A 25,586-nucleotide genomic window follows, 5' to 3' on the forward strand; every position below is an offset into this window, starting at 1 on the left:
TGTGACTATCATAAATAAATAAAAATTAAAAAAAAAAAAAAAAAAGAAAGAGGACATCTGGGGGATCCCTGGGTGGCTCAGCGGTTTAGCACCTGCCTTCGGCCCAGGGCATGATCCTGGAGTCCTGGGATCAAGTCCCACATCAGGTTCCCTACATGAAGCCTGCTTCTCCCTCTGCCTGTGTCTCTGCCTCTCTCTCTCTCTCTCTCTCTCTCTCTCTCTCTCATGAATAAATAAAATCTTAAAAAAAAAAAAAAAGAGAACATCTGAACTAGGTTTTGAAGACTGAATAGAAGTTACCTTAGGAAAGAAGACATTCCAAAGAGAGAGAAATGCAAAAGCAGAGACTTGTAACAATGAACTATGTTTGGGAAATTATAAGTAGCTTGAGTCTAAAATATGAGGGTGAAGAGGGAAAGAAGTGACTAGAGAGGGATGCCTGGGTGGCTCAGCGGTTGAGCATCTGCCTTTGGCTCAGGGCGTGATCCCAGAGTCCCATGTCAGGCTCCCTGCATGGAGCCTGCTTCTCCCTCTGCTTGTGTCTCTGCCTCTCTCTCTGTGTGTCTCTTGAATAAATAAATAAAACCTTTTTGAAAAAGTGACTAGAGAGATCACAGGGGCAAAATTATGAGAGGGCCTTGGATACCAGGCTAGAGAATTGCAGCTTATTCTTTAGTTCAGGGTAAGAGTAGAGGGAACTTTTTTTGTTTTTTAAAGATTTTATTTCCTTTTTCATGAGAGACGCAGAGAGGCAGAGGGAAAAGCAGACACCCTGTGGGGAGCCCAGTGTGAGACTTAATCCTGGAGCCCTGGGATCAGGCCCTGAGCCGAAGGCAGATGCTCAACCACTGAGCCACCCGGGTATCCTGAGGGGTCTGTTTTTAAACACTTCCCCCACCCATATCCACATAAAACATATCGTAGGCATGTCAAAATTAGGGAGGGGTTACGGAAAGTATGTTTTGTTTGAAATAATCACAAGCATATCCAGACTGGAAAGTTCTGGGAAGTTGAGTATTTTGATATACCTCTACTTACTTCTAATTGAGTGTACTGTTTTAGGCAAGAAGTTATTGAAGGTTGTTAATTAGCATACTACTATAGCTAATGGATTGGGCCAGAGACACAAATGGAGGCAGGTAGATTAGTTAAAAGGCTGTTCTTATATAATTCTAAATATTTGATATCTTGTGGGATGTTAATTTCTCCCCAAAAGGAGAATGTTCCATTACATTTTTTTTGCCGTGTAAAAGCACTACTTAGAATAGCACTGTTTTAAGCTACCCAGTTTATTTACAAATGTAGCATCAGTCTAATACCAAAACTAGGCCACTAAAATTCAGGAAAACTATGAACCAATTTAAGTTATAAAATAGATGCAAAATTCTAAATAACAGCAGATTTAATCCAGTAGTGTAGTAAAATAATAATACACTGTAAACAACAAGTTTTATCACATGAATCTGAAACTGGTTCAGCATTGGAAAATCTATATGTGTAATTAATACCAAAAAAAGACTTGATCAAATGTAATATTCTACTTAGGTTGCAAACTCTTGACAACTAGGAATAGGTGAACAACTTCCTTAATTTTATTAAGTTGATATACCAGAAAATTATATGTATAAATACACTTAGTAGTGAAAATTAGACACTTTCCTTTAAAGTCAGGGACAGGGATCCCTGGGTGGCGCAGCGGTTTAGCGCCTGCCTTTGGCCCAGGGCGCGATCCTGGAGACCCGGGATCGAATCCCACATCGGGCTCCCGGTGCATGGAGCCTGCTTCTCCCTCTGCCTATGTCTCTGCCTCTCTCTCTCTCTCTCTCTGTGTGACTATCATAAATAAATAAAAATTTAAAAAAATAAATAAAGTCAGGGACAAGATAAGGGAGCTTTTTCCAACAGGTTTCCAGGTTCTGGCCAAACAATAAAACTAGAAAGAAAAATTAATTTTAAAGGTTTGAAAACAATGAGAATTGTCATTACTTGCAAATATTGTCTTCCTGGAAAATCAACTGACAAACTACTAAGCCATAGTTCACAAAGTCACTATCTTAACCGACTGAGCCATCCGTTCTGATTTGCAATTCCCTAATGAAATGTGATGTTGAACACCCTTTTATATGTTTATTTGCCATCTATATTTGGTGAGGTATTTGAAAATAATCTAAATGGGCACCTGGATGGCTCATTCAGTTAAGCAGCTACCTTGGTCTCAGGTCATGATCGTGGTTTTGGGATTGAGCTCTGATGGGCTCCCTGCTCAGCAGGGATTCTGCTTCTCTCTCTCCCTCTGCCTTTCTCCCAAGCTTGTGCCCTCTCTTTTTCAAATAAATAAATAAAATCTTTATGTATATAATTTTATACAATAAAAATAACAATCCAAGTGGATTAAACTACTGAATTAAACAAAACAAACTTTAGGAGCATTCATATGATGTTGGGGCAGGGTTTTTTAAAAGTTAACCATAAGGGGTGCCTGGGTGGCTCAGTTGGTTAAGTACCTGCCTTCAGCTCAGGTCATGATCTCTGGGTCCCAGAATCAAGTCCCATATCGTGCTCCCTGCTAAGTGGGAACTCTACTTCTCTCTCTCTCTCTCTCCCTCTCGCTCTCTCCCTCTCTCTCTCTCATCCTTCCCCCTTCCCTCCCACCCCATCACTTGTTCTCTCAAAAAAATAAAATTAAATAAATAAAGTTAACAACAAGAAGTAAAAGCCATAAAATCTCTGGGACACAGCAAAAGCTGTTCTAAGAGGGAGGTATATAGCAATCCAGGCCTAACTCAAGAAATAAGAAAAAAATTCAAAACAGTCTAGTCTTACACATAAAGGAACTACAAAAAGAAGAACAAACAAAGCCTAAGGTGAGTTAAAGAAAGGAAATAATAAAGATCAGAGCAGAAATAAAAGATGTAGAGACTAAATGAAAAATAAAAAATCAATGAAATCATGATTGAAAAGATAAAATTGACAGATCCTTAGCCAAACTCCTCAAGAAAAAATAGAAAGGACCCAAATAGGTAAAATGAGAAATGAGAGAAAAGTAACAACTGATACCACAGAAATACAAAGGATTATAAGAGAATACTATGAAAAATTATATGCCAGCAAACTAGACAATCTAGAAGAAATGGATAAATTCCTGGAAACATACAACCTTCCAAAACTGAACCAGGAAGAAATAGAAAAGCTGAATAAACCAACTATAAGAAACAAAATTGAATCAGTAATCAAAAAACTACCAAAAAATGAGATGGCTGGGTGGCTCAGTCTGTTAAACATCTGTCTCTTGGTTTCATCTCAGCTCATGATCTCAAAGGTCATGAGATCAAGCCCCGCAATGGACTCCATGTTCAGCAGGGAGACTGAAGATTCTCTCCCTCTGCCCCTCCCGCCCCTTGTGTGCATGTGCTCTCTCTCTCTCTCTGATTTAAATAAATCTTGGTGAGGGAAACAAAAGCAAAAATGAACTATTGGGGCTTTGTCAGGATAAAAAGCTTTTGCATAGCAAAGGAAACAGTCAACAAAACTAAAAGGCACTTTATGGAATGGGAGAAGATATTTGCAAATGATGTATCAGATCAGGAGCTGGTATCCAAAATCTATAAAGAACTCATCAGACTCAGCACCCAAAAAACACAAAAATCCAGTCAAAAAATGGGCAGAAGACATGAAAAGATATTTTTCCAAAGACATACGAATAGCTAACAGCCACATGAAAAAATCCTCAATTTCACTCAGCATCAGGGAAATGCAAATCAAAACTACAATGAGATACCGCCTTACACGTCTCTTAGAATGGCTAATATTAACTCAGGAAACAATAGATGTTGGCGAGGATGTGGAGAAAGGGGAATACTGTTACACTATTGGTGGGAATGCAAACTGGTGCAGCTATTGGAAAATAGCATGGAGGCTCCTCAAAAAAATAGAGCTACCTGGGCACCTGGGTGGCTCAGTCAGTTAGCATCTACCTTTGGCTCAGGTCATGATCCCAGAGCCCTGGGATCAAGCCCCACCTCGGGCCCCTGCTCTACAGGGAGCCTGCTTCTCTTTCTCCCTCTGTCTGCAGCTCCCCCTGCTTGTGCACACTCTCTCCCTCTCTCTTTCTGTCAATATATAAAATCTTTTTAAAAATAAAGTAAAATAATAAAAATAGAGCTACCCTACGACACAACAATTGCACTACTAGGTATTTATTCAAAGGATATGAACATAGTGATTAGAAGGGGGCATATGCACCCTAGTGTTTATAACAGCAGTGTCCACAAGAGCCAAACTATGAAGAGATGTCCATTGATGAATGAATGGATAAAGAAGATGTGGCATATATATACAACTACACACACACACATACACACACACACACACACACACTGGAATATTACTCAGCCATCAGAAAGAATGAAATCTTGCCATTTGCAAGTCTGTTTCTACTTCTGTTACTCTAATGAATACCTTTAAAGAAAATAACTATTGTGGACATGCTCTGACACTTTTTCATTATTTATAAAACATTTTACTCTTTGAATTTACTTAGTTCTTTCCTTGTTTTCTAGTTTTTGCTACACTAAGATGTAAACATTATAAGAGCAGGAAAATTGCCCATCTTTTTAATACTGTAACCCCATTACTCAATTGATGCCAGATTTTTGTAAGATGTAGTATAGAAAAATTTGTTAAATAAATGAATGGAAATTTTTTTTAACATTATCATCAGTGTCTGACAGGCAAATGAATCATAAAGTATTGCTTTCAAGTTAAAGTTGGAATCGACAATTACTACCTTCAAATGAATATTTTGTTGCTGTCTTTTAAAAATGTAGAGCAATAAAGCAAAATTGACATTATTTTGCCACTTATTTCCAGAATACAGATTTGTTTTTGTCATTGAAAGTTGTACTGCCACCATAATGTATTAAGTAACTCTTGTAAATTAGCTTTCAGGAACAAATAGCAAAATATAATAGAATTTCAGTCTGTTATTCTCTTTAAAGGTATTCATTAGTTAGAGTAATAGTAGAAACAGACTTACTTTTCTAGATGATTTTTTAAAAGATTTTATTTACTTATTTTTTTATTTTTATTTATTTAATCTACTTATTTTAAGTATAAATCTTTACACACAATGTGGAGCTTAATTTCACAACTCCAAGATCAAGAATTACATGCTCCTCCAACTGAGCCAACCAGTTACACCTCTAGCTGATTTTTAAAATGTGATAATACACTAACAATGAACTATCAGGAAAAGAAAACATTCAGAAAATGTGAGGGTTAGATGAGATGGTCCTCCTGTTTTATTCTTAAAAGTTTGAAAATGTTGATGACATTTACTAACACTGGTGGTAATATATTGTCAAAGAATCTAGTTTATTTGAGGAAGAAGAACTCCAATTATTTCAGGTTTGTTTAAATCTCAAAAATTGTACCTCCTCATGATATTATGATTTCTTTTTCAGTATATTTTTATCTAACTGTGGTATAAGATTGTGTATAATGTGGGCAGCCCCGGTGGCGCAGCAGTTTAGCACCGCCTGCAGCCCAGGGTGTGATCCTGGAGACCTGGGATCGAGTCCCACGTCAGGCTCTCTGCATGGAGCCTGCTTCTCCCTCTGCCTGTGTCTCTGCCTCTCTCTCTCTCTCTTTCTCTCTCTGCATCTATGAATAAGTAAATAAAATCTTTAAAAAAAAAAGATTGTGTATAATGCTGCATCTTGAATATTTGGTAGATTTCATGATTTGTTCTGCTTTTAGGATTATTTCATGATCTAAATGTCACATTTGTGTGATATCCTAAGCCAAAATACAAACTTACTCATGGTCCTTATCTAGGGAATTTCCCTTCCAGAGTAGGGAAAAGATAACCAAGGAATATGGATAAAAATTGTAGGTGATAGTAGAGTTCAGAGATTCATCACTTAGAGGTATTTACTCTGTCTCATGAAAAGCAAGGGAGAATTAGGATTTAAAGAGGGATGTAGGTGAAGAAAGCCATATTCTGAAGTTGGGATAGAACTAGAACATGCACAAAAAGAGAATCGTCATTTTTTAGCTTTAGTTAAAAGTGAAAAGTCTTTGTATAAGATCATATCATATGCAAATAGAGACCGTTTAACTTCTTCTTTACCAATATGGGTGCCTCTTTTTTTTTTTTTTTCTTATCTGATTGCTGTGGCTAGGACTTCCAGAACTCTCTGAACAAAAGTGGCAAGAGTGAACATCTTTGTCTTGTTCCTGATCTTAAAGGAAAAGCTCTGTTTTTCACCATTGAGTATGATGTTAGCTGTAGGTTTTTCATACTTGGGCTTTCTTATTATGTTGAGGTATGTTCCTTCCAAACCCACTTTGCTGAGAGTTTTTATCATGAATGGATGTTGAATTTTGTCAAATGCTTTTTCTGCATCTGTTGGTGGGAATGTAAATTGGTACAGCCGCTGTGGAAAACAGTATGGAAGTTCCTCAAAGAAGAGTAGAAATACTATATGGTCCAATAATTCCACTACAGGGTATTTACCCAAAGAAAATGAAGACACTAATTTGAAAAGATAAGCATCCCTATGTTTATTGCACCATTATTTACAATAGCCAAGATATAGAAGTAACCTAAATGTCCATTGTTAGACAAATGAATTAACAAACAAGAAGCAGAATCAGAGCTTTAAGTACAGAGAACAAATTCATGTTTGCCAGTGGCGTAGGGGTGGGGGAATGGGCAAAATGGGTCAAGGGGAGTCAGAGATACAGGCTTCCAGGTACAGAATGAAAAGTCACAGGAATAAAAGACACAGCATATGGTCAGTGATAATGTGTGGCAAGCATGACAAAATGTATAAACTTGTTGAATCATTGTGTTATACACCTGAAACTAATGTAACATTGTATGTCAGCTATACTCAAATTTTAAAAAAAAGTGAAACATCTTTCTTTGCTTACTTTGAGATTCTGGAATTCTGATGGCAGTTCATTCAACAAAGTTATCATTGGTAATGGAGAAGATTTGCTAACACAGATTTTCCTTCTTTCTAGGCGGCAATCATTAGTAGGGTTCAGTGTAGGATTGTGGCTTTAGATCTTCGAGGTCATGGTGAGTGATTTTCTTAATTAGTCACTGACTCAATGATATATATGCCAACTTGTTTGAGTAGTGTTAGATGTTATGAATTTCAATATGGCCATTACGAATAACCTGGTTTCCATTTGGGCTCTTTGAGGGAAGTCCTAGTTTCTATAAGATATTTTATAAATACACACACTTAAATATGTTGTTGTTTAGCTAAAAAAAAATGTCCTTTGATGTAACCAAATTCTGATGCTAGTGATGTATAAGGAATGTGCAAAGTCTTTGCTAGGCTACTGAAATTACATCCTCCTTGGGGTGGCCAACTATAAAGATGCATCTTAACATAGAAAATACTAAACCCATCAAACACAATTATAAAGTCTGCATTTCATTCCAAAAAATGAGATTTTTGAGAGAGAATTCTCTTGCTTTTATAATTCCTATCATTGGGAATTTTATTTCTTAAATATTTTCTTTTTAGGTGAAACAAAAGTCAAGAATTCTGAAGACCTATCTGCAGAAACAATGGCAAAGTAAGTAATGTAATATTGTTTATACATCACCTGGCTTCCATTTACCATCAAAAAAGTTGTATAACTATTACTCTCCTGGTGAGGTTGTTGGACAATAATTAGCATAGAGAAAATTTTACTACTGTTGTTTTTCCTCTGTATTTAGTGTCTCCTTAGTATTTAATCTTGAAAGAAACCTTCATCTTTCTTGATATATTCAGTGTTATAGTCATCGTATAAAGCACTTGAAAATTCTCTGAGTTTGTGTTGCCTTTTGCAAAGTTTTCTTCTGTTGACAGAGTTGAATATAATCTAGATATCTATTGGGAGCTTATTCTTGGAAAAGCGGTTATATGTAAGATCTACCCTGTAAGATCTTACGGTATCCTGCCCACGTTCTTTGGGCAACTTCCTAGTAAGACAAGAACAAGATATTAAAGAATAATTAATTATACCCTGGGCCTCAAAGTATAAGATGGTGATAGTATACACAATGGCCCTAAACCTGATCACTCATTAGAATCACCTAAAAAGTGATTAAAATAACAGATAATTTGACCTTATCCCATTTCTCCTACTTCTCCCAGGGAGACCTGGGCATTTATTTATATTTTGATAAAGCTCTATAAAGAAATCTTATACAGCTAGTTCTTGACTGGTGTTTGGGAACCACTGATCTATATTGTAAACAAGATTCTTTTAATTATTATTTTAATTATCCATATTATTAATTCTGTAGTGTATTTTTTTTATAACGAATGAGGAAAAAAAACTCCAATTGATTGAGGTCACACAGTTAATAGAACAGAACTGTGATCATTCAGCTATAGTGCTTGGCAGAGAGAGAAAGATATATGATATATGATACCATTCCATTCATATATGATATATGATACCATTCCATTCAATGAACATATTCCTGAGAAACCATGAAAAAGAGCTAAGAATCTGTTCTCTCAGTTGTTCCTAATACCTTTGTAATGTGAGAACAATAAAGCCCCAAATAAACAAGTATGTTTATACCTATAAAAAGATTGTGAATAATTTTTAAGGATTTAAAGGGTTTCCTGACTGTTGATAAAAAAGTGAGATACATCATCTAAGTGGCCAGGCTGCTAAAGAGTTATGATGGCTTGGATGATGTCCTACAAGAATTTGAATTCTGCAACAAAAATATTGAGGATGGTTCCAGAGATCTGCTATACAACATAGTGCCTGTACTTAAGTGCCAGCTTACCAAATTATATACATTAATTATTTAAAGATTTTATTTATTTATTCATGAGAGAGAGACAGACAGACAGACAGACACACAGGCAGAGGGAGAAGCAGGTTCCATGCAGAGAGCCCGACGTGGGACTCGATCCTGGGTCTCCAGGATCATGCCCTGGGTTGCAGGCGACGCTAAACCTCTGAGCCACCCGGGCTGCCCAATATACATTAATTATTTACCCTTTTTTGTATACCAAATTTACCCAGTAAGGCTAGGGGAAAAATTGGACATGGGGATGGTGTGCTGGAGAAGCCACCTGTGCTGCAAGATTTGGGCCATAGGGAAGCTGTGTGTGCTGTAAGGCTTCCCATGCTGCAGGACCTGGGTGCTAGAGGAACGCAAGCTTCAGGAGCTTGTAGAGTAGTATTGCACATGAATCAGGCGCAAAATCTTCTCTTTCTGCAGTGTCTCCCTTGCACCCTCTACTGTTGAAGTTTAACATCATGCCAACTGGAAAACAAAAAATATGTAAAGACCTCAGATCCAGTTTTGGAAAACATGCAATAATGGGTGAATTGGAGCTGAGAGATAATAAGTTGATAACGTTTAACAGAAGTTAAAAAGAAAATAGGTAATTAAAACTATCTAGAATGATGAAGATGATCACCAAGAATCAAAAGAGCCAATAATTTGGATTCTTGTGAAATAGTCAAAGCAATAAAACATTTATATGATTTCTGAATTTAGTCACTCTGAAACAGAAATCTCAAAATGGGCATATTTAATAGATAATTAATGGGATTTTCACATAGTACTGATAGCACAATTTTTACCTTGTGTATCAACTTTAGAACTTCAACCCTGCATAAAATGTAATGCCACAGAAGTAGAAGAACCAACAGTTGAGTTCAGGTCGCTCTGATACTCTTTTTCTGTTACGTCTGTGATATGCTATATTGCTTCTCAGGAAATGAACCCGGTATTAATAAGCATGATAGAATCTCCTTATAAAGCATCTGCCAAAATTGGTATATCCAGTTATAGGCTAGCTTTATAGATAACATCTGCTACTTTATTTTTCTGGAACTTCAGAACAAGTCTCAAGGTACTAATCTTGGTAGTCTGGCTAGCTTTAATAATAAATTCCTCCTGGTAGTAAATGATCAAGTGATCATAACCACCTTTTACCTGGATGAAATATACCTTTCCTAGGTTTAGATACATGATAGAGTTGGTTTGGTTTTGTTGTTGTTGTTGTTTTTCAAGACTTTATTTATTTATTCATGAGAGACACAGAGACAGACAAAGAGAGGCAGAGATACAGGCAGAGGGAGAAGCAGGCTCCATGCAGGGAGCCTGATATGGGACTCGATCCTGGGAGTCCGGGATCATACCCTGAGCCAAAGGCAGACAGACGCTCAACCACTGAGCCACCCGGCGTCCCTCAGACCCTGTCCACCTTCATGCATGAAGCAGATATCACAGAACTCAGTTACTGAGCATTTTAAGGAGACCTGTACTTAGATCATCTTCTGTGGCATCCTTTTACTTTATTACAGCTATTACTAATCAAAAGTTTTAGCTTTAAATTTAACTCCAAAGGAACTATTACTTTTTTCACTTATAAAATTAGATGGGGCCTCATCTCCCATTCAGATTGTCTGCAGATGCCACAGCTACCCTATTCACATCTATAATTGTTGTATGAGGTTTTTTAAGATTAATTTCTTCTGAAATTAATGGCATTTACCTTTGCCATTCTGAATACCCTGAAAACAATATTCAAAAGGCTGTGTTCCTACATCCACATCTGCTATATTTGGGTAACACTATGTGGGTGCTTGAGGTATATAATAACACCCAGCAAGACAAAACTGTCTTTTGAAGTTAAATGACTCAGCCACGCCCAAAAGAAGACAGTAGAGCCAGTGGTCTCTAAAAACATACCATGCCTACTTATTGCTGTAGCAAAGAGGGTCTATATGCAAATCAAACCCAAGTTTCTCCTTCAGTTCTCATTTTCAAAACTTTAAGGTTTGATTTTGTTAAATCCACTCATAATTAAAGACTACAACAGAAGCCAATAAAAATTAGCTCTGGGCAGCCCGGGTAGTTCTGCCCGGTTTAGCGGTTTAGCGCTGCCTTCAGCCCAGGGCGTGATCCTGGAGACCCGGGATCGAGTCCCACATCAGGGTCTCTGCATGGAGCCTGCTTCTCCCTCTGCCTGTGTCTCTGCCTCTCTCTCTCTCTCTCTCTCTCTCTCTCTCTCTCTTTCTCTCTCTGTTTCTCATATATAAATAAATAAATAAAAATCTTAAAAAATATTAGCTCTGAACATCTCCTTTCTTAGAACATTGTACTTACATTTATGTTCATACTTCAAATAACTTTAATGACAAATTATAAGTAATGGTTAACAATTGTATAGCATTTACACTTTTCAAAGTAGTTTTCATTCACTGTTTCAATTAATCTTCAAGGCAAAAAAAAATCTTCAAGGCAATCTTGAATCATACATATATGTGATAATAAAAAAATATATATTTTTTTATATACATATACATATATACATATATATTTTTTAGTAAATCACATTTTTATCTTCATTTTATAGGTGTTGAAACTCTGGAAATTAAATAATTCAAGTCTACATAATAAAAAATAAATCAGGACTGCAATTCATCTTGTGACTCTAAACTTTACTACATTATAATGCCTAATAAAATTGTTTTATAATTGGGGAAACTGAGGTGTAGAGTGCTTAAATTATTTTTCCAGTTTCAAGCTTAGGTTTAAAATAAGGGTATATATAGGGGATCCTTGGCAGCAGTTTAGTGCCTGCTTTCTGCCCAGGGTGTTATCCTGGAGTCCCGGGATCGAGTCCCACATCAGGCTCCCTGCATGGAACCTGTTTCTCCCTCTGCCTGTGTCTTTACCTCTCTCTCTCTCTCTCTCTCTCTCTCTCATAAATAAATAAATAAAATCATTTAAAAAAGGGGGGGTATATGTAATTTACTAAACCTATGGAACAGTGGAAGTGTGATGTAAATGAAAATCAGAAAATTTGGATTCTTGGGGTGCCTGGATGGCTCAGTTGGTTAAGCCACTGACTCTTGATTTTGGCTTAGGTCATGATCTTAAGGTCATGGGATTGAGCTCCCTGTCTGGTTCTGCACTCAGGGAGTCGGCTGCTTCTCCCTCTGGCCCTCCTGCTCATACTCTCTCTCTCAAATAAATAAATCAATCTTAAGAAAAGAAAAAGAAAATTGGGGTTCTTAGTCCCATTTATCAGAAGAGCTAGATATGTGGCTACATTTGTAGATACTGGGGGGCATATTAAGAGATTTACATAGGCACATTTGCAAGATGGCCCAGTAGACCTTTATAGTCTTAGGGCTTTTACTTACAGACCAAAGGAAGGAGTGAGGAAAGAAAACAATTTGTACAGTGTTAACAGAGAGCATTCTCAGCTTTTTTTTTTTTCTCTTTGCAGGGATGTTGGCAATGTGGTTGAAGCCATGTATGGGGACCTCCCTCCTCCAATTATGCTGATTGGACATAGTATGGGTGGTGCAATTGCAGTCCACACAGCATCATGCAACCTGGTGCCAAGCCTCCTGGGTCTCTGTATGATTGATGTTGTAGAAGGTAAGTTTCCTAAGTACTGACCAAATCAGAAATCTTTGATTTATGAGAGACATCTATAGTCAATTATTATTATCTTGTTTTCATTTATTGTTGATTTCTACTCATCTTGAACTATGTCCCTCTGCCTTTATATATATATTATTTTTTTTTATTTTTATTTTTTTTTACTTTGTGGCAAAGGTATTCCTAAGGGGTTTTTTTGTATATTTTTTTATTGCCAACATATAGTATAATACCCAGCGCTCATCCTGTCAAGTGCCCCCCTCAGTGCCCCTCACCCAGTCACCCCATCCCCCTGCCCACCTCCCATTCCACTACCCCTTGTTCGTTTCCCAGAGTTAGGAGTCTCTCATGTTTTGTCACCCTCTAATTTTTCCCACCCATTTTCTCTCCTTTCCACTATAATCCCTTTCACTATTACTAAGTATTTTTTTTAGTTGACATATAACTTTTTATTAGTTTCAGGTATATAACATAATGATTCAATAAATGTATATACTGTGAAATGATAACCACAGTATGTGTAGTTAACATCTATCACCACACATAATTACAAATTTTTTTCTTGTGATGAGCACTTTTAAGATCTACTCTCTCAAATATACAGTACAGGGGTGCCTGGATGACTCAGTTGGTTAAGTGGCTGACTCTTGGTTTCGGCTCAGATCATGATCTCAAGGTCATGAGATTGAGCCTCCTGTAGGGTTCTGTGCTTAGCACAGAGTCTACTTGAGATTCTCTGCCTCTCCTTCTGCCTCTCCCTCCACTCACGTGCACTTGCTCGCTCGCTCTCTCAAATAAATAAATAAATAAATAAATAAATAAATAAATAAATAAATAAATAAAATCTTTAAAAAAACAATATATGATACAGTATTTTTAACTCTAGTCACTGTGCTGTACATTACATCATCAAGACTTTTTTATTTATAACTGGAAGTTTATACCTTTTGAGCCCATTTCACCCACACCCCACATTATGTAATTATTTTCCATATCATCAAAAACTCTTTTGTTAATCTTTTGTGGATGCATAATTTTTCAATTATATGTATGTATGTTCCATAATTTTATTTAACATTTAAAAAGAAGCTGCCATGTCTTTTATGGTCCAGCCTCAGAAGTCACACTTGTGTAAACTTGTGTAAATCAGCCCCTATTCAGTGTGAGAAGACTACACAAGGGAATGAATACCAAGAGGCAAAAGTCACTAGAGGCCATCTTGGAAGCTGATGTCAGTCTTACGAATTTTCTTAAGCTGCATCTTTTTTCCTCAAAACATCACTGAATTCTACTATCATTGAGGGCAGATGTACACAGTTAACCCAGTAAGTGTAAATGCTTAGAATATGTATGTGCTATAGTTAAAATATTTGTTTAACATCTAGGTACAGCCATGGATGCCCTTAATAGTATGCAGAATTTCTTACGTGGTCGTCCTAAAACCTTCAAGTCTTTAGAGAATGCCATTGAATGGAGGTAACCTACAAGTCTTTATTGTCTGTATTTTAAATGTTAGATTGTAGCTGTCCTTTATCATCAGTTCAGGCACCAAGTTCAAAGAAATAGTTCAGTTTCCAAACCTTAGCTTTATTATTATATCATGTGTGGAAACATTGAGGTAAAAAGTAGAATTTTTTTTTAATATTTTAAATGTTTCCTGCTTGGCCCAGTTATCTAAAATCCATCCTTTTTCTAATACACTATAGTACCTCCTAGAATTTTAATAATTATGGATCATCTGCTATCTAGCTATTTCCATCTCTGAGGTAAGAGTTTAGACTAAATGAGCCTCTGAGGCCTTTTCTACTTCTGATGCTTCATGGTTCTGGATTCACTTTCTGTGTTCCAGAGGAAATGGGGAAGAAACAGAAAAGATGAGCATAGGTTCCTTTTTTCATTTTTTATTTGGGTTTTGGGTAAATAAAAACCCTTTGGATAGATAGTTTTCATAAAAATCACTGACAAAATTGGCTATGGCTTCCACTTAAGTAAAGGCTGTTTTGTCATTGATTATTTTATTAATTCAATCAATTATTTGATTAAATATTAATCACTTTGTGCTAAAGGTCGAAATTTCAGAAATCAGTAAAACACTGTCCCTCCCCCAAGGAAATCAGTCTTAGGATAAAATATCTTTAGTATCCTGTCTTCCTACCTATTCTTCAAAATCAACTCTAGTTCCTTTTCCAGAACCCTTTCTCCAACTCCTCCAAACCACTCAGATCACTCCCTTGATCAAATTGCTAGAGATCTCTGTCTGTATTGTATTTGTACTGTTTACCTCTTATGTCTTCTAAACCTCCCCTAAAAAATATGCCCATGTTGTTAATATTCATGTCTGTCTTAATCCTTTTCCTGCGTCATTAGGGCGGAAGCTATTCTGTTTCTGTTGTACTTTCATATAGCACACAGCATACTGCTGGCTGCCTTAGCAGAACATACCTGTTCTTTGAATCAGAGATATCAAGTGGAAATGAAGGATCTGGTAAATATATCCTATGTAGATTTTCTAAGACAGAGAGGGTCTCATGCCAAATGTGGCTTGCCAAAATGATGTTTGTGTTTGGTGAGGTTGTTTCTATTTCCTGTTGTTCACACTACTGAGATGCATGATTCCTGTTTCTCAGAAGCACCAAAGATCTCTTCCTCTTCGGCAGCCACAGCATTTCAGAATGCAGTCGCTGCCAGTTCAGCATGTACCTCAGATACTTTGCCTTCTTCCTCAGTAACATCTAGTGAGAGTATGATTCCAAATAACTTTTTAAATTTATTCAGTAAACTCTTTTTTTTTTTTTTAGTACCTACGAGGTGTGTTAGTACCTGATTCAAGAACTGGGGGTGAATCAGGCTTAGTTTCTATCATCAGAAAACTGGGAATACAAACAAGTAAATATGCAAACACAACACAATGAAGGAAGCACAGGAGTTCTGGAAGATAGATACTTAATCCAGCATTGCGGTCATGGTGGACCTTCTCTGAAAAGAGATAGAGTCCTTATTCTAGAGGCAGACGTGGAATAAGATGAGGATTCTATTTGTTGTATGTTAAAATGTTTTGGGTACTTTGAGAGCCGTTGATTCTTAGAACCCACTTCCTGAGCCTGAGATTCAGAAAGAATACAATGAAGTATTTTATAATCTTGTTTAATACTCTGCTGGATATCTGAATCAAGTTCATGACTCATGGCTATTGTGGCTATTCCAGATGAAAAAAAAAAGATGTTGAAATACAAAGCCAACTTGTTTAATTCAGTAAGAATTTAAAGCAAAGTGAATTTCCACTTACTTCTACTTTCTTGGTCATCCTAATGAGAGGCAGTAGGTTATTGTCATAAGAAGCTTAGGCTTTGAAGTTGGACAGATAAGGATTTGCACTTTGGTTTCATCACCCTGGCTGCTCTGAGTAGAACACTAGGGGGAGAAGTAGAGAGTGTGTGTGATAATGGAAGTAGGAAATTGGTTAAGAGGCAATTGTAATAGTATAGAAGAATAATGATGGTACGCATAGATTAGAATGGTTAGAGAGGAAGTAATGTGTCATATTTGGAATGTATTTTGAAGGTAGAACTGACAGGACTTCCTTATGGGTTAGATGTCAGGAGAGAAGAGGGGGGCAGGAGGCGGCACAGCATTCATAAATGACTTCTAGGTTTTTAGCCAAAGCAATTGGATGGATGGTAAAAATAAAGAGAAGTAGATTTAGGAGCAGGTAAAGGGTCAGGGAATCAGGATTTTTGTTTGGATAAGCTCAAATGCTTATTGTACATCTAAGTGGAAGTGTTAAGTAAATATTTGTATACTTGTTTGAAGAGATTGAGCTAGAGATAAATTGGAGAATCATTATTGAATAGATAATATTTAAGAAAAAAAGATTCCTTTAAGATAACTTTGTTTTTACAATAACTTTTTTGAGAAATTTTGTTAAATAGGAGAGCAAAGAAGTAGGGTAGTATCTAGTAGTGAATGTGGAGTTGAGAATGTTTTTAAAAGCTGTTTTATATTATCCACTAGAGAAAAAAATTATAACCCATAGGATAACTATAGGAAGCAAGGTCCTCATAAGCAAGAGTAGATGGGAACCAGTGCCCAAGGTTAGTCTTGAATAGGAACAGAGGTGTATCATATATTGAATAGTCATCAAGTCAGGGTTTATAATTATAAATACTGGTATATTTGTAGATCCTGTAGATTCAGTTGGTAGTCAAAAAATGAAGTAATCATTCTGTGTCTATTTATCACTAAAATAAGAAGGTCATTATCTCAGGGGGTTGTCCGTTAAAATTTTACATGATTTTTTAAGCTAAAAATTTAGATTTAAAGAAATGTGTTTTGGTAGCCTGCTTCAGATATTGTTTCCAGTTCTCCCTGGGACATGTAGCCATTCTACTGAGCCCTTAGGCATACATAGGTAGATAACTCTGAGAGAACTAATCTGTTAAAATAGCATCTAAGCTCCTGAACTCTATATCATGGCGCAGAAGGCCCTCTAGGAGCTCGTCGTTGCCCACCTATCCCTTTCTCCTATTTACACTCCTTTTTGGTTCTCTCCTGCTTCTCCTTGTACTCTGTCCTCTGAAATCTTCATCCTACTGACTCTTCCAAAACATAGTGCCTTTGTTCACAAGGTGCTCTCTGACCATCTTCTTTTCTCTTCCACCTAACTTCTTTTCTCCTTGGTTTTAGGCAGGACATTTGGGAAGCTTTCTTTAACCTCTTCTTTCGGGATAAAGTGATTCTTTTGAATCTTGCCTTTATTAAAACAATCTGTTTGTTTTTCTTTCTCCCCACTGAGTTAGGTGCTTCTTGAGCACATAGTACCTTCCTGGTAAATGTTTGCAGAACTGAAATGGCTTGAATGTCTACTTAATTTTTACTACGTGGCTTATAGCCATAATCAGGTAGGAGGCAGTGGTAATCTCCATAGTAAGCTGTATTGGTAAACACAGCTTTATAATAGGTTTCACAGAATCTGCAGAATTATTCATTTGACCTTATGCATGCATGATAAGATGGATGCTGAATAACCTCCTCTCTCCCTTTTCACTTTTCTAGTGTTAAGAGTGGTCAGATTCGAAATTTGGAGTCAGCCCGTGTCTCAATGGTTGGCCAAGTCAAACAGTAAGTCTTATTTTTCTCCATTGGGCTGTTAGAGACTGAAACATGGTGTCTTCAGTCCCTAATAGCCTGAAACATGGTGAGGGATATACAGATTGCTTTTTGTTATATACCTGTCCTACCATCCTAACTGCCTTTATTAATTTAGATGATTTCAACAAATGAGCTCAGTTGGGCTAGTTGGATACCTTTTCTTTTCTTTTTCTTTTTATGAAGAAATCTCAAAGCCTGTAGAATACAGGATTACCTTATTAATGCAACTCTGGACATTTAAAGGTGAAGAATCCCAGAGAATGGACATTAAAAATTAAGTGTCCACTTTAGTGCTGGAAGCTATGGTTTTATTCTGGTAATGGTCTCGTTCTTTCTTTTTTTTTTTTTTTTTTTTTAAATTGGTCTCGTTCTTAAGCCAAATCTGATTGTGAGGAAGTCACAGTATAAAACTTTAGCATAGCCTGAGTGAAAGCCAGATTCTAAGGCTGAACTAAGATTATTTAGTCCAGCTAATCTTGGATAGGGTTACATGAGTCCTGAGTATTGCTATGCAGTCACAAAATAAACTTTAGATGAATTGAGAATATGTTGCCCAGCAGAATAGATGGAGAGTGCAAAAGTTGATGACAATGATAGTGGCATTACTGAATGCCTGCTATTTGCAAGGCATTGTACCAGGTATTTTATATACATGCTCTCATTTTTAAAATCTTATATTATGGGAATTTTCAAACATACAAAAGTAGAATAATACAATGACCCCCAATGTACACATTGCCTTTTTCAACAGGTACTTACTTACTAATGGCCAGTCTTATTTCATCTGTACCTCTTTATTTTCCCCTAAGCACAAAATATTTTGAAATAAATTCCAAGATTTCAGTGTTCTCTAAACGGTCAAGACACCTTAAACACAATCACAGTACCAGTATCATACCTAAAAAATTAATAATTCCTTGATATCATCAGATGTCTATTCAGTAGTCACATTTCTGATTGTCCTACAGATAATTTTTTTAGTTCAAATCAGAATTTTATAGTTCACAGAATTACATAGTAATTGGCTGATATATCTCTTAAGTATCTTTAATTTATAGGTTCCACTTATGTATTTTTTCCTTGGAATTTATTTATTGAAGATACCTGGTTGTTTGCCCTGTAGAATTTCCTACAATCTGAATTTGCTGATTCCTGAAGGTGTAATTTAACATGTTACTTTCTTCACTATATTGTCTGTAATTTATTAGTTAGATCGAGAGATTTGATCACGTTCAGGTTTGTTTGTTGTTATTTTGGCTTTTTATTAGTTAACAAGAATAGGTATACTGCCTTTAGGAAGTATGTAATGTCTGGTTGCCCTTTTTTTTTTTTTTGAGTGTTGATAGCCATAAATGATTATTAACTGGATTCATTAATTCATGTGCACTATCTCATTTGATCTTTACAATACCTCTTTAAGATAAGTATTGTTTTAGAGGTGAGAAAATGGAAGTTCAGAAAGGTAAAGTGGCTTTCCCAGGATCACACAGCTAGTGAATGACAGCTCAGATTCAGTCTCCTGTGTATTTGACATCTGGGCCTATATTATGGACTTTATGCTTAAATGTTCAATCTGAGTAATATCTAGCAGACACAGTGTAGTCTTTGAATAAGCTATGAGACTGCCTGCTTTTCAATGCCCAAATATTTTGAGATCTGATTTGTTGAATCAATGGTAAAGCATTTTGTGAGGAAGTTATATGGCTTGTATTCAGGTAGTTCAGCAATTTTAAAAATTTTACTTAGTATGTAAATTTAAGTATATCTTCTCTTAATATGTAAACTTATGTATATAGTGTGTGTTTTAATTGTCACCTAGATATCATGTGGAACCTTCCTGCCCTTCTTGATCTAGGTGAAATTCTCTTGAATTTCCTAATCCATAGCTGTGGAAATCCAAAGCACAAGTTGTTTCTTTGTTATACTACCTTGATCTTAGATGTGAAACTTGACACCTCAAGTCCCATAGAAAACCCCCACCTGACAAAACATTTCATGAACACACCACTTTACTGAGACTGATAGAGGAGACAAGGAAGGACAAGTTATCACTGTTAAAAATCCACCATTGAAGTTTCACTGACCCTTCAATTTATCCCAGTCTCTTTTTATCTTGCCTCTTCTCTGTCCTCTTCTCCCTTCTCTCTCCCTTTCAAGGGCAAAATAACAAATTCTTTATCATGCAGAACAGAACTTGGCACTAGCTGCTACCTAGGTTCTTGGGATTTTTACCTTTAATATTGCCAGTGTATTTTTTCCAGCAAGTTCTTTCTAAAAGGAATTATGGTATCAACTGTTCATATAGTAATATTTTCTACCTAATTATATAATAGAGATTTTTTTTAGAGGAAAAAAACAACAGTAATTGATTGGATCAGATGTTCTAATCTCCAAGGTTCAGCTGGCTCTGGTTATTGTAATTATCAGTTTCTATCAGCTAATTGAAAGTAGGGGCATTTTACCAAGCTGTTTGAGCCTTATTCTACTGGAAGCAGGGTACAGTAGAAAAGTACTATGCTTTCAAGTTAATTAAGCCTGGATTTGCCTTCCAGCCTCATCTGCTAATGAGCAAGGTGATCCTGGACAATTTTTTTTTACTTTTCAGGGCTACTTCATAGGATTATTATGTGGATTATATAAGATAATATATATATTGTCACCATGCCGCAGGAAATGATTATTCCCTTCTGTGGGTCAGTATTGGTGCAAGAACTGGAAACCAGCCTTTGGAATATAGTCCATGACCATGACCATGACCTTCCACAGCCCTGATCTATTTCTGCACATTTTAAAATGCACATTGTTCACATCCTCCTTCTCCCAGAAGCATTGTTAAGTTTTAACTGACATTTGATTGTAAAGACTATAAGTATCAGTATCTCTGAGATAATTGTGTATAAAAGAGAGATGAGATGTGTGATGGAACTTTAAAAAAAAAAAAAAACCATCTAGGTGTGAAGGAATTACAAGTCCAGAAGGCTCAAAATCTATAGTGGAAGGTATCATAGAGGAAGAAGAAGAAGACGAAGAAGGAAGTGAGTCTGTAAACAAGAGGAAAAAGGAAGATGACATGGAGGTGAGTGAAAACTGGTATTCTTGGAAGGATGGGGCAATGAATGGTTCAGAGTGTGTGGGGGTGCGGAAGGGGAGGTGACATGTTCTTTTTGTTCACCATTAGATATTTTAGGGGGTGAAGATCTTATCATCATAGATATTTAGGTTAACTATAAGATATAAGGCACTTGTTGATAGCTCTGACAAACTGAAACATAAACTTACAGTTATATACCCTACCCTTAAACAGACTGCTCTCTCATCAGATTCTTTCCCATGATGGTACTTCTGTTCCTATGGTTTATCTCATGAGAAAAATCTGATTTCTTACTTTCTATGCTAAACCCATCAGATATTATTCATCTTTCAAGGTGGATCTCTTTGGAGAAGTTTTCTGACCTCATTTTACATCAGTCTATCTCCAGTATAGCACTGAATCTGTATAACATAACTTAGCATTTTCTTTTTTGAAGTTGTGGCTAAGTCATAGAATTAATTTTCATAAACCACATCCTAAGATACTATGGTCTCCTGTAATCATTCCTAGAATGTAGATTCAGTGTCTAATTGCACAAGAATTGTCACCCAGCAAAAATAACCTGTGTATTTTGAGCACAGGAACTAATGTTCTATATGAATTTCCCTCAGCATTAGGTTGGGGGTGGTGTGCTTCACAAGTGTTCTGTGCATACTTGTTGAACACTTGATCTGGGGATAGTAGTGGGAAAGGGTGCTTTTTTGGGGAAATGGTTAGTGAGCGTGAGCATGAGCAGCAGACTTTCTGGGATGTATTATAAACATCTTACAAATGGCAAGTAATCAACTTGTTGTACACCAGATATTCCTTGATGTTTGGAGATGCTACTAATAGCGAGGAGGAGAAGACAATTGACCCGTGAACAATACGGGGCTTATGGACACTGACACCGTGCCCTCCCCCACCCCCCACACACACTGTCAAAAATCCAACTCTAAGTTTTGGAGCACTTGGGTGGCTCAGTTGGTGTCCAACTCTTGATTTCAGCTCAGGTCATGATCTTAGGGTCAGAGATTGAGCCCTACATGGGGCCCTGTGCTGGGTGTGGAGCCTGCTTAGAATTGTTCCTCTCCTGCTCCTCTGCACACACCCCCACTCACCGTGCACACTCATACAATCTCAAAAAAAACCCCAAACCAACTATAACTTTTGACTCAAAAACTTAATTACTAATAGCCTACTGTTGGCCAGAAGCCTTACCAATAATATAATTAGTTGATTAATATATAATTTGTATATTTATATGTATTAAATACTGTATTCTTATAATAAAGTAGCTAGACAAAAGGAAATATTCTTAAGAAAATCACAAGGAAGAGAAAATACATTTATAGTACTGTTTCCAAATTCATGTGTGAATGGACCTGCACAGTCCAAACCTATATTGTTTAAGCATCAACTGTACATTTTTTTAAACAGAATTTTTAATTTTTTTTTAATTTTTATTTATTTATGATAGTCACAGAGAGAGAGAGAGAGAGGCGCAGAGACATAGGCAGAGGGAGAAGCAGGCTCCATGCACCGGGAGCCTGATGTGGGATTCAATCCCGGGTCTCCAGGATCGCGCCCTGGGCCAAAGGCAGGCGCCAAACCGCTGCGCCACCCAGGGATCCCCAGAATTTTTAATTTAATGAAGATCTTTTTGTCGTCCTTAAGATCAATAAGTAATTCTGTGTACCTCTTAGAAATTTATAAAAATATAAACAGTGCATGATTAATTTGCCCTCCGTACATTCTGTGAGGTGAGATCTTTTCTCCCATGTTAACAGTGTAGAAACTGAGACTCTGAGATGAAGAGACTTGCCCAAGGTAATGAAATAATATTTAGTAGATCTAAGATTCTGATACAAACTGTCAATTACTTTTTTGCCTTTTATGTACTGGGAGCTATACTAAGTATATCATATTTATCATCCCTAGTTCTCATTTTAGCTCTTCACTGTAGATGCAGTTACAACTCAGGTACAGTTACTTGCCTACAGACACCTATAATGTTGGTGCTGAAACACATCCAGATCCTCTGGTTTTTAATTTCTGCTTATTTTTTCCTTGTAATTTTTTTTTATAAGCCCAGTTATATGGAGTTAGTCAACTCCAGCAGTTTTGTTAGGAGGGCAGACTGAAACACATCAGGCAATAGGGAGTACAACTGAAACAGTCTACCTTTGAGGAAGGGCGCAAACCCCAAACAACACAAACAACTTCTTGCAACTGGTAAATAAATAGATCCTGGAGATCCAATGTACAGCATAATAATTACAGGCAACAATATTATAAACTTCAAAGTTACTAAGAGACTAGTTCTTAATTGTTCCTAGGACAAAAAGAAACTGTAATTATGTGACATAATAGAGGTATTAGCTATCGCTATGGTGTTGTATATTGTAATGTCTAAATGTATCAAATCAACACATTGTACACCTTAAACCTACACAATGTTATAAGTTAATTATATCTCAATAAAGAAAAAGTAAAATTATGGAGAAAATATTAATAATGCAAATTAAACTTAGCAACTACAACAACAAAGTCACAACTTCTAAAGCATGGTAGCCAGGGGCCATTTAGAGCCCATTAGCCCTTAGAGACATCTCTGTTATAATATAATATAAAAAGTTTGAAATGATCCTGATACATATGTAAGAGTTCTGTTGCATTCATTTTGCTGTGTAAAAGAAGACAAGATATATATTGGCAGTGGGGAGTGATATTTAATACAAAATGATTAAAATATAGAAGAGAAAAGGGAAACTTTAACCTTTGGTCATTTATTCTTTAAAGGAATAAACTTCAGTTGTCTAGGAGGTATTCCTTTATGCATCAGTCTCTCTTTTTAAACTGCTTTATTGAAAGGTAACTCACCCAAAGTATACAATTCAGTGGTTGCTAGTAATCACAGAGTTGTTCAACCATCACAATGATCTAATTTTGGAACATTTTCATCACTTTTTTAAAAAAAAGTCATACCTGTGTGCAATCATTTCCTCTTTCTCCCCAACATTCCCAGCCCTAAGCATCCACACTAATCCACCTTATGTCTCTATAGATTTGCCTCATCTGGACATTTCATATAAATGGAATCATAAATACATAGTCTTGTGACTGGCTTCTTTTACCTTAGCATAATATTTTCAAGGTTCATCTATGTTGTAGCATGTATCAGCATTTCATTCCTATTTATGGCTAATATTCCTTTGTATAGGTAAACCACATTTTTTATCCAAACTCATCAGTTAGTGGACATTTAGATTGTTTTCACTTTTTTGTCTGTTTTGAATAATGCTGGTATGAACATTTGTGTACAAATTTTTATGTTGGCATAGGTTTTTATTTTTCTTGGGTATACACCTACAAGTGGAATTGCTGGATGCTAATTCTGTGTTTAATCATTTGAGGAATAGCCAAACTATTTTCCAAAGGGCTGACAGCACTTTATATTCCTACCACCAGTGTCTGAGTGTTCTAGTTTTTCTACATCTTTGTCAGCACTTATAATATTGTCTTTCTTTTTGATTATAGCCATCCTAATGGATATGAAGTGGTATCTCATTGTGGTTTTACATTTTCCTGATGACTATTGATATTAAGCATCTTTTCATGGACTTACTGGCCATTTCTTCTCTTGAGAAATGTACACTCAGATCCTTTGCCCATTTTTCAATGGGGTATTTTGTCTTTTTATTATTGAATTTTAAGAGTTCTTTATATATTCTAGATACAAGTCCCTGATTTGCAGATATTTTCTCCTGTTATGGAGGTTGTCTTTTCTTTTTCTTGATGGTGTTCTTGAAGTGCAAACGTTTGATTTTGATGAAATTCATTTTATCTAGTTATCATTTTGTTGTGTCATATCTAAGAAGGTTTTGCCTACCAAGTCACAAAACTTTATGTGTATGTTTTCTCCTAAGAGTTTTCTAGTTTTAGCTCTTATATTTAAGTCTGTGATCCATTTTGAGTTAATTTTTATGTATAGTACAAGGGTAGGAGGTGTAACTTCATTCTTTTGCATGTGGATGTTCAGCTGTTCCAGGACCATTTGTTGGTAATACCCTTCTTTCCCATTTAATTGTCTTGCATTCCTTGTTGGAAATCAAATGCCAGAGTTTATCTCTGGACTCTCAGTTCTGTTCCATTGATAATATATGTCTATCTTTATGTAAGTTCCACTGTCTTCATTATTGTAGCTTCATAGTAAGTTTTGAAATCAGGAAGTGTAAGTCTTCCAGCTTTGTCTTCTTTTTTAAGATTATTGAAATCCCATATTCTTAAGATTTTGGTTTTTTTATTACTTATTATATGCCAGACCATGTTCCTATTGTTTTACGTACATGAATATCTTAGTTCATCCTTACAACAATCCTTTGAGATTTTCTGTTGCCCTCTTTATAACTAAGAAAACAGACTTGAAGTTAGGTAACTTTCCCAAGGGTCTCATAGTTTATTAGTTGATGATGGAGCTGGGATTTGCATGAAGTCAAGTCTGACTGACACAAGCCTATCTTTTTAAATGCCTTTCAAGTGAGGTGTTGGGAAATAACACAATCCTGTGGTTGATGCCCTTGTGTGGAAAACCACATCCTGCCCAGGTGAACATCCCAGGATGATTGGTAGCCAGCCTTCTGCTTCTCCTCTCCAACAGTTAGATCTCATTACCTCGATCTTTGGTGGGTTTTTTTCTTTTCTTTCTTTAGTTTTAAGTTTTCATTTAAATTCCAGTTAGTTAACATAGAGTGGAGTGTAATATTAGTTTCATGGGGTAGAATTTAGTGATTCATCACTTATATACAGTACCCTGTGTTCATCATAAGTGCCCTCCTCAGTATCTATCACCCATTTAACCCATCTGTCCACCTACCTCCCCTCAAACAACTCTCAGTTTGTTCTCTATAAGTTAAGAGTCTGTTTTCT

At 36.4% G+C, this 25,586-nt stretch overlaps 1 protein-coding gene across 1 annotated transcript in view; it reads left to right on the forward strand.

The window, feature by feature from the left end:
- The window catches only part of PPME1 (protein phosphatase methylesterase 1), an 88,229-nt gene that overhangs the window by 52,267 nt on the left and 10,376 nt on the right, over positions 1-25,586 (forward strand). The window contains exons 4-9 of the mRNA XM_072794567.1: positions 7,030-7,087; positions 7,545-7,596; positions 12,282-12,436; positions 13,825-13,915; positions 17,492-17,557; positions 20,540-20,663. Coding sequence (XP_072650668.1) covers positions 7,030-7,087; positions 7,545-7,596; positions 12,282-12,436; positions 13,825-13,915; positions 17,492-17,557; positions 20,540-20,663 — 546 coding nt within the window. The remainder of the gene's footprint in view (positions 1-7,029; positions 7,088-7,544; positions 7,597-12,281; positions 12,437-13,824; positions 13,916-17,491; positions 17,558-20,539; positions 20,664-25,586) is intronic.

The sequence above is a fragment of the Canis lupus genome, chromosome 23, assembly GCF_048164855.1.
Source record: "Canis lupus baileyi chromosome 23, mCanLup2.hap1, whole genome shotgun sequence".
Lineage (NCBI taxonomy): Eukaryota > Metazoa > Chordata > Mammalia > Carnivora > Canidae > Canis > Canis lupus.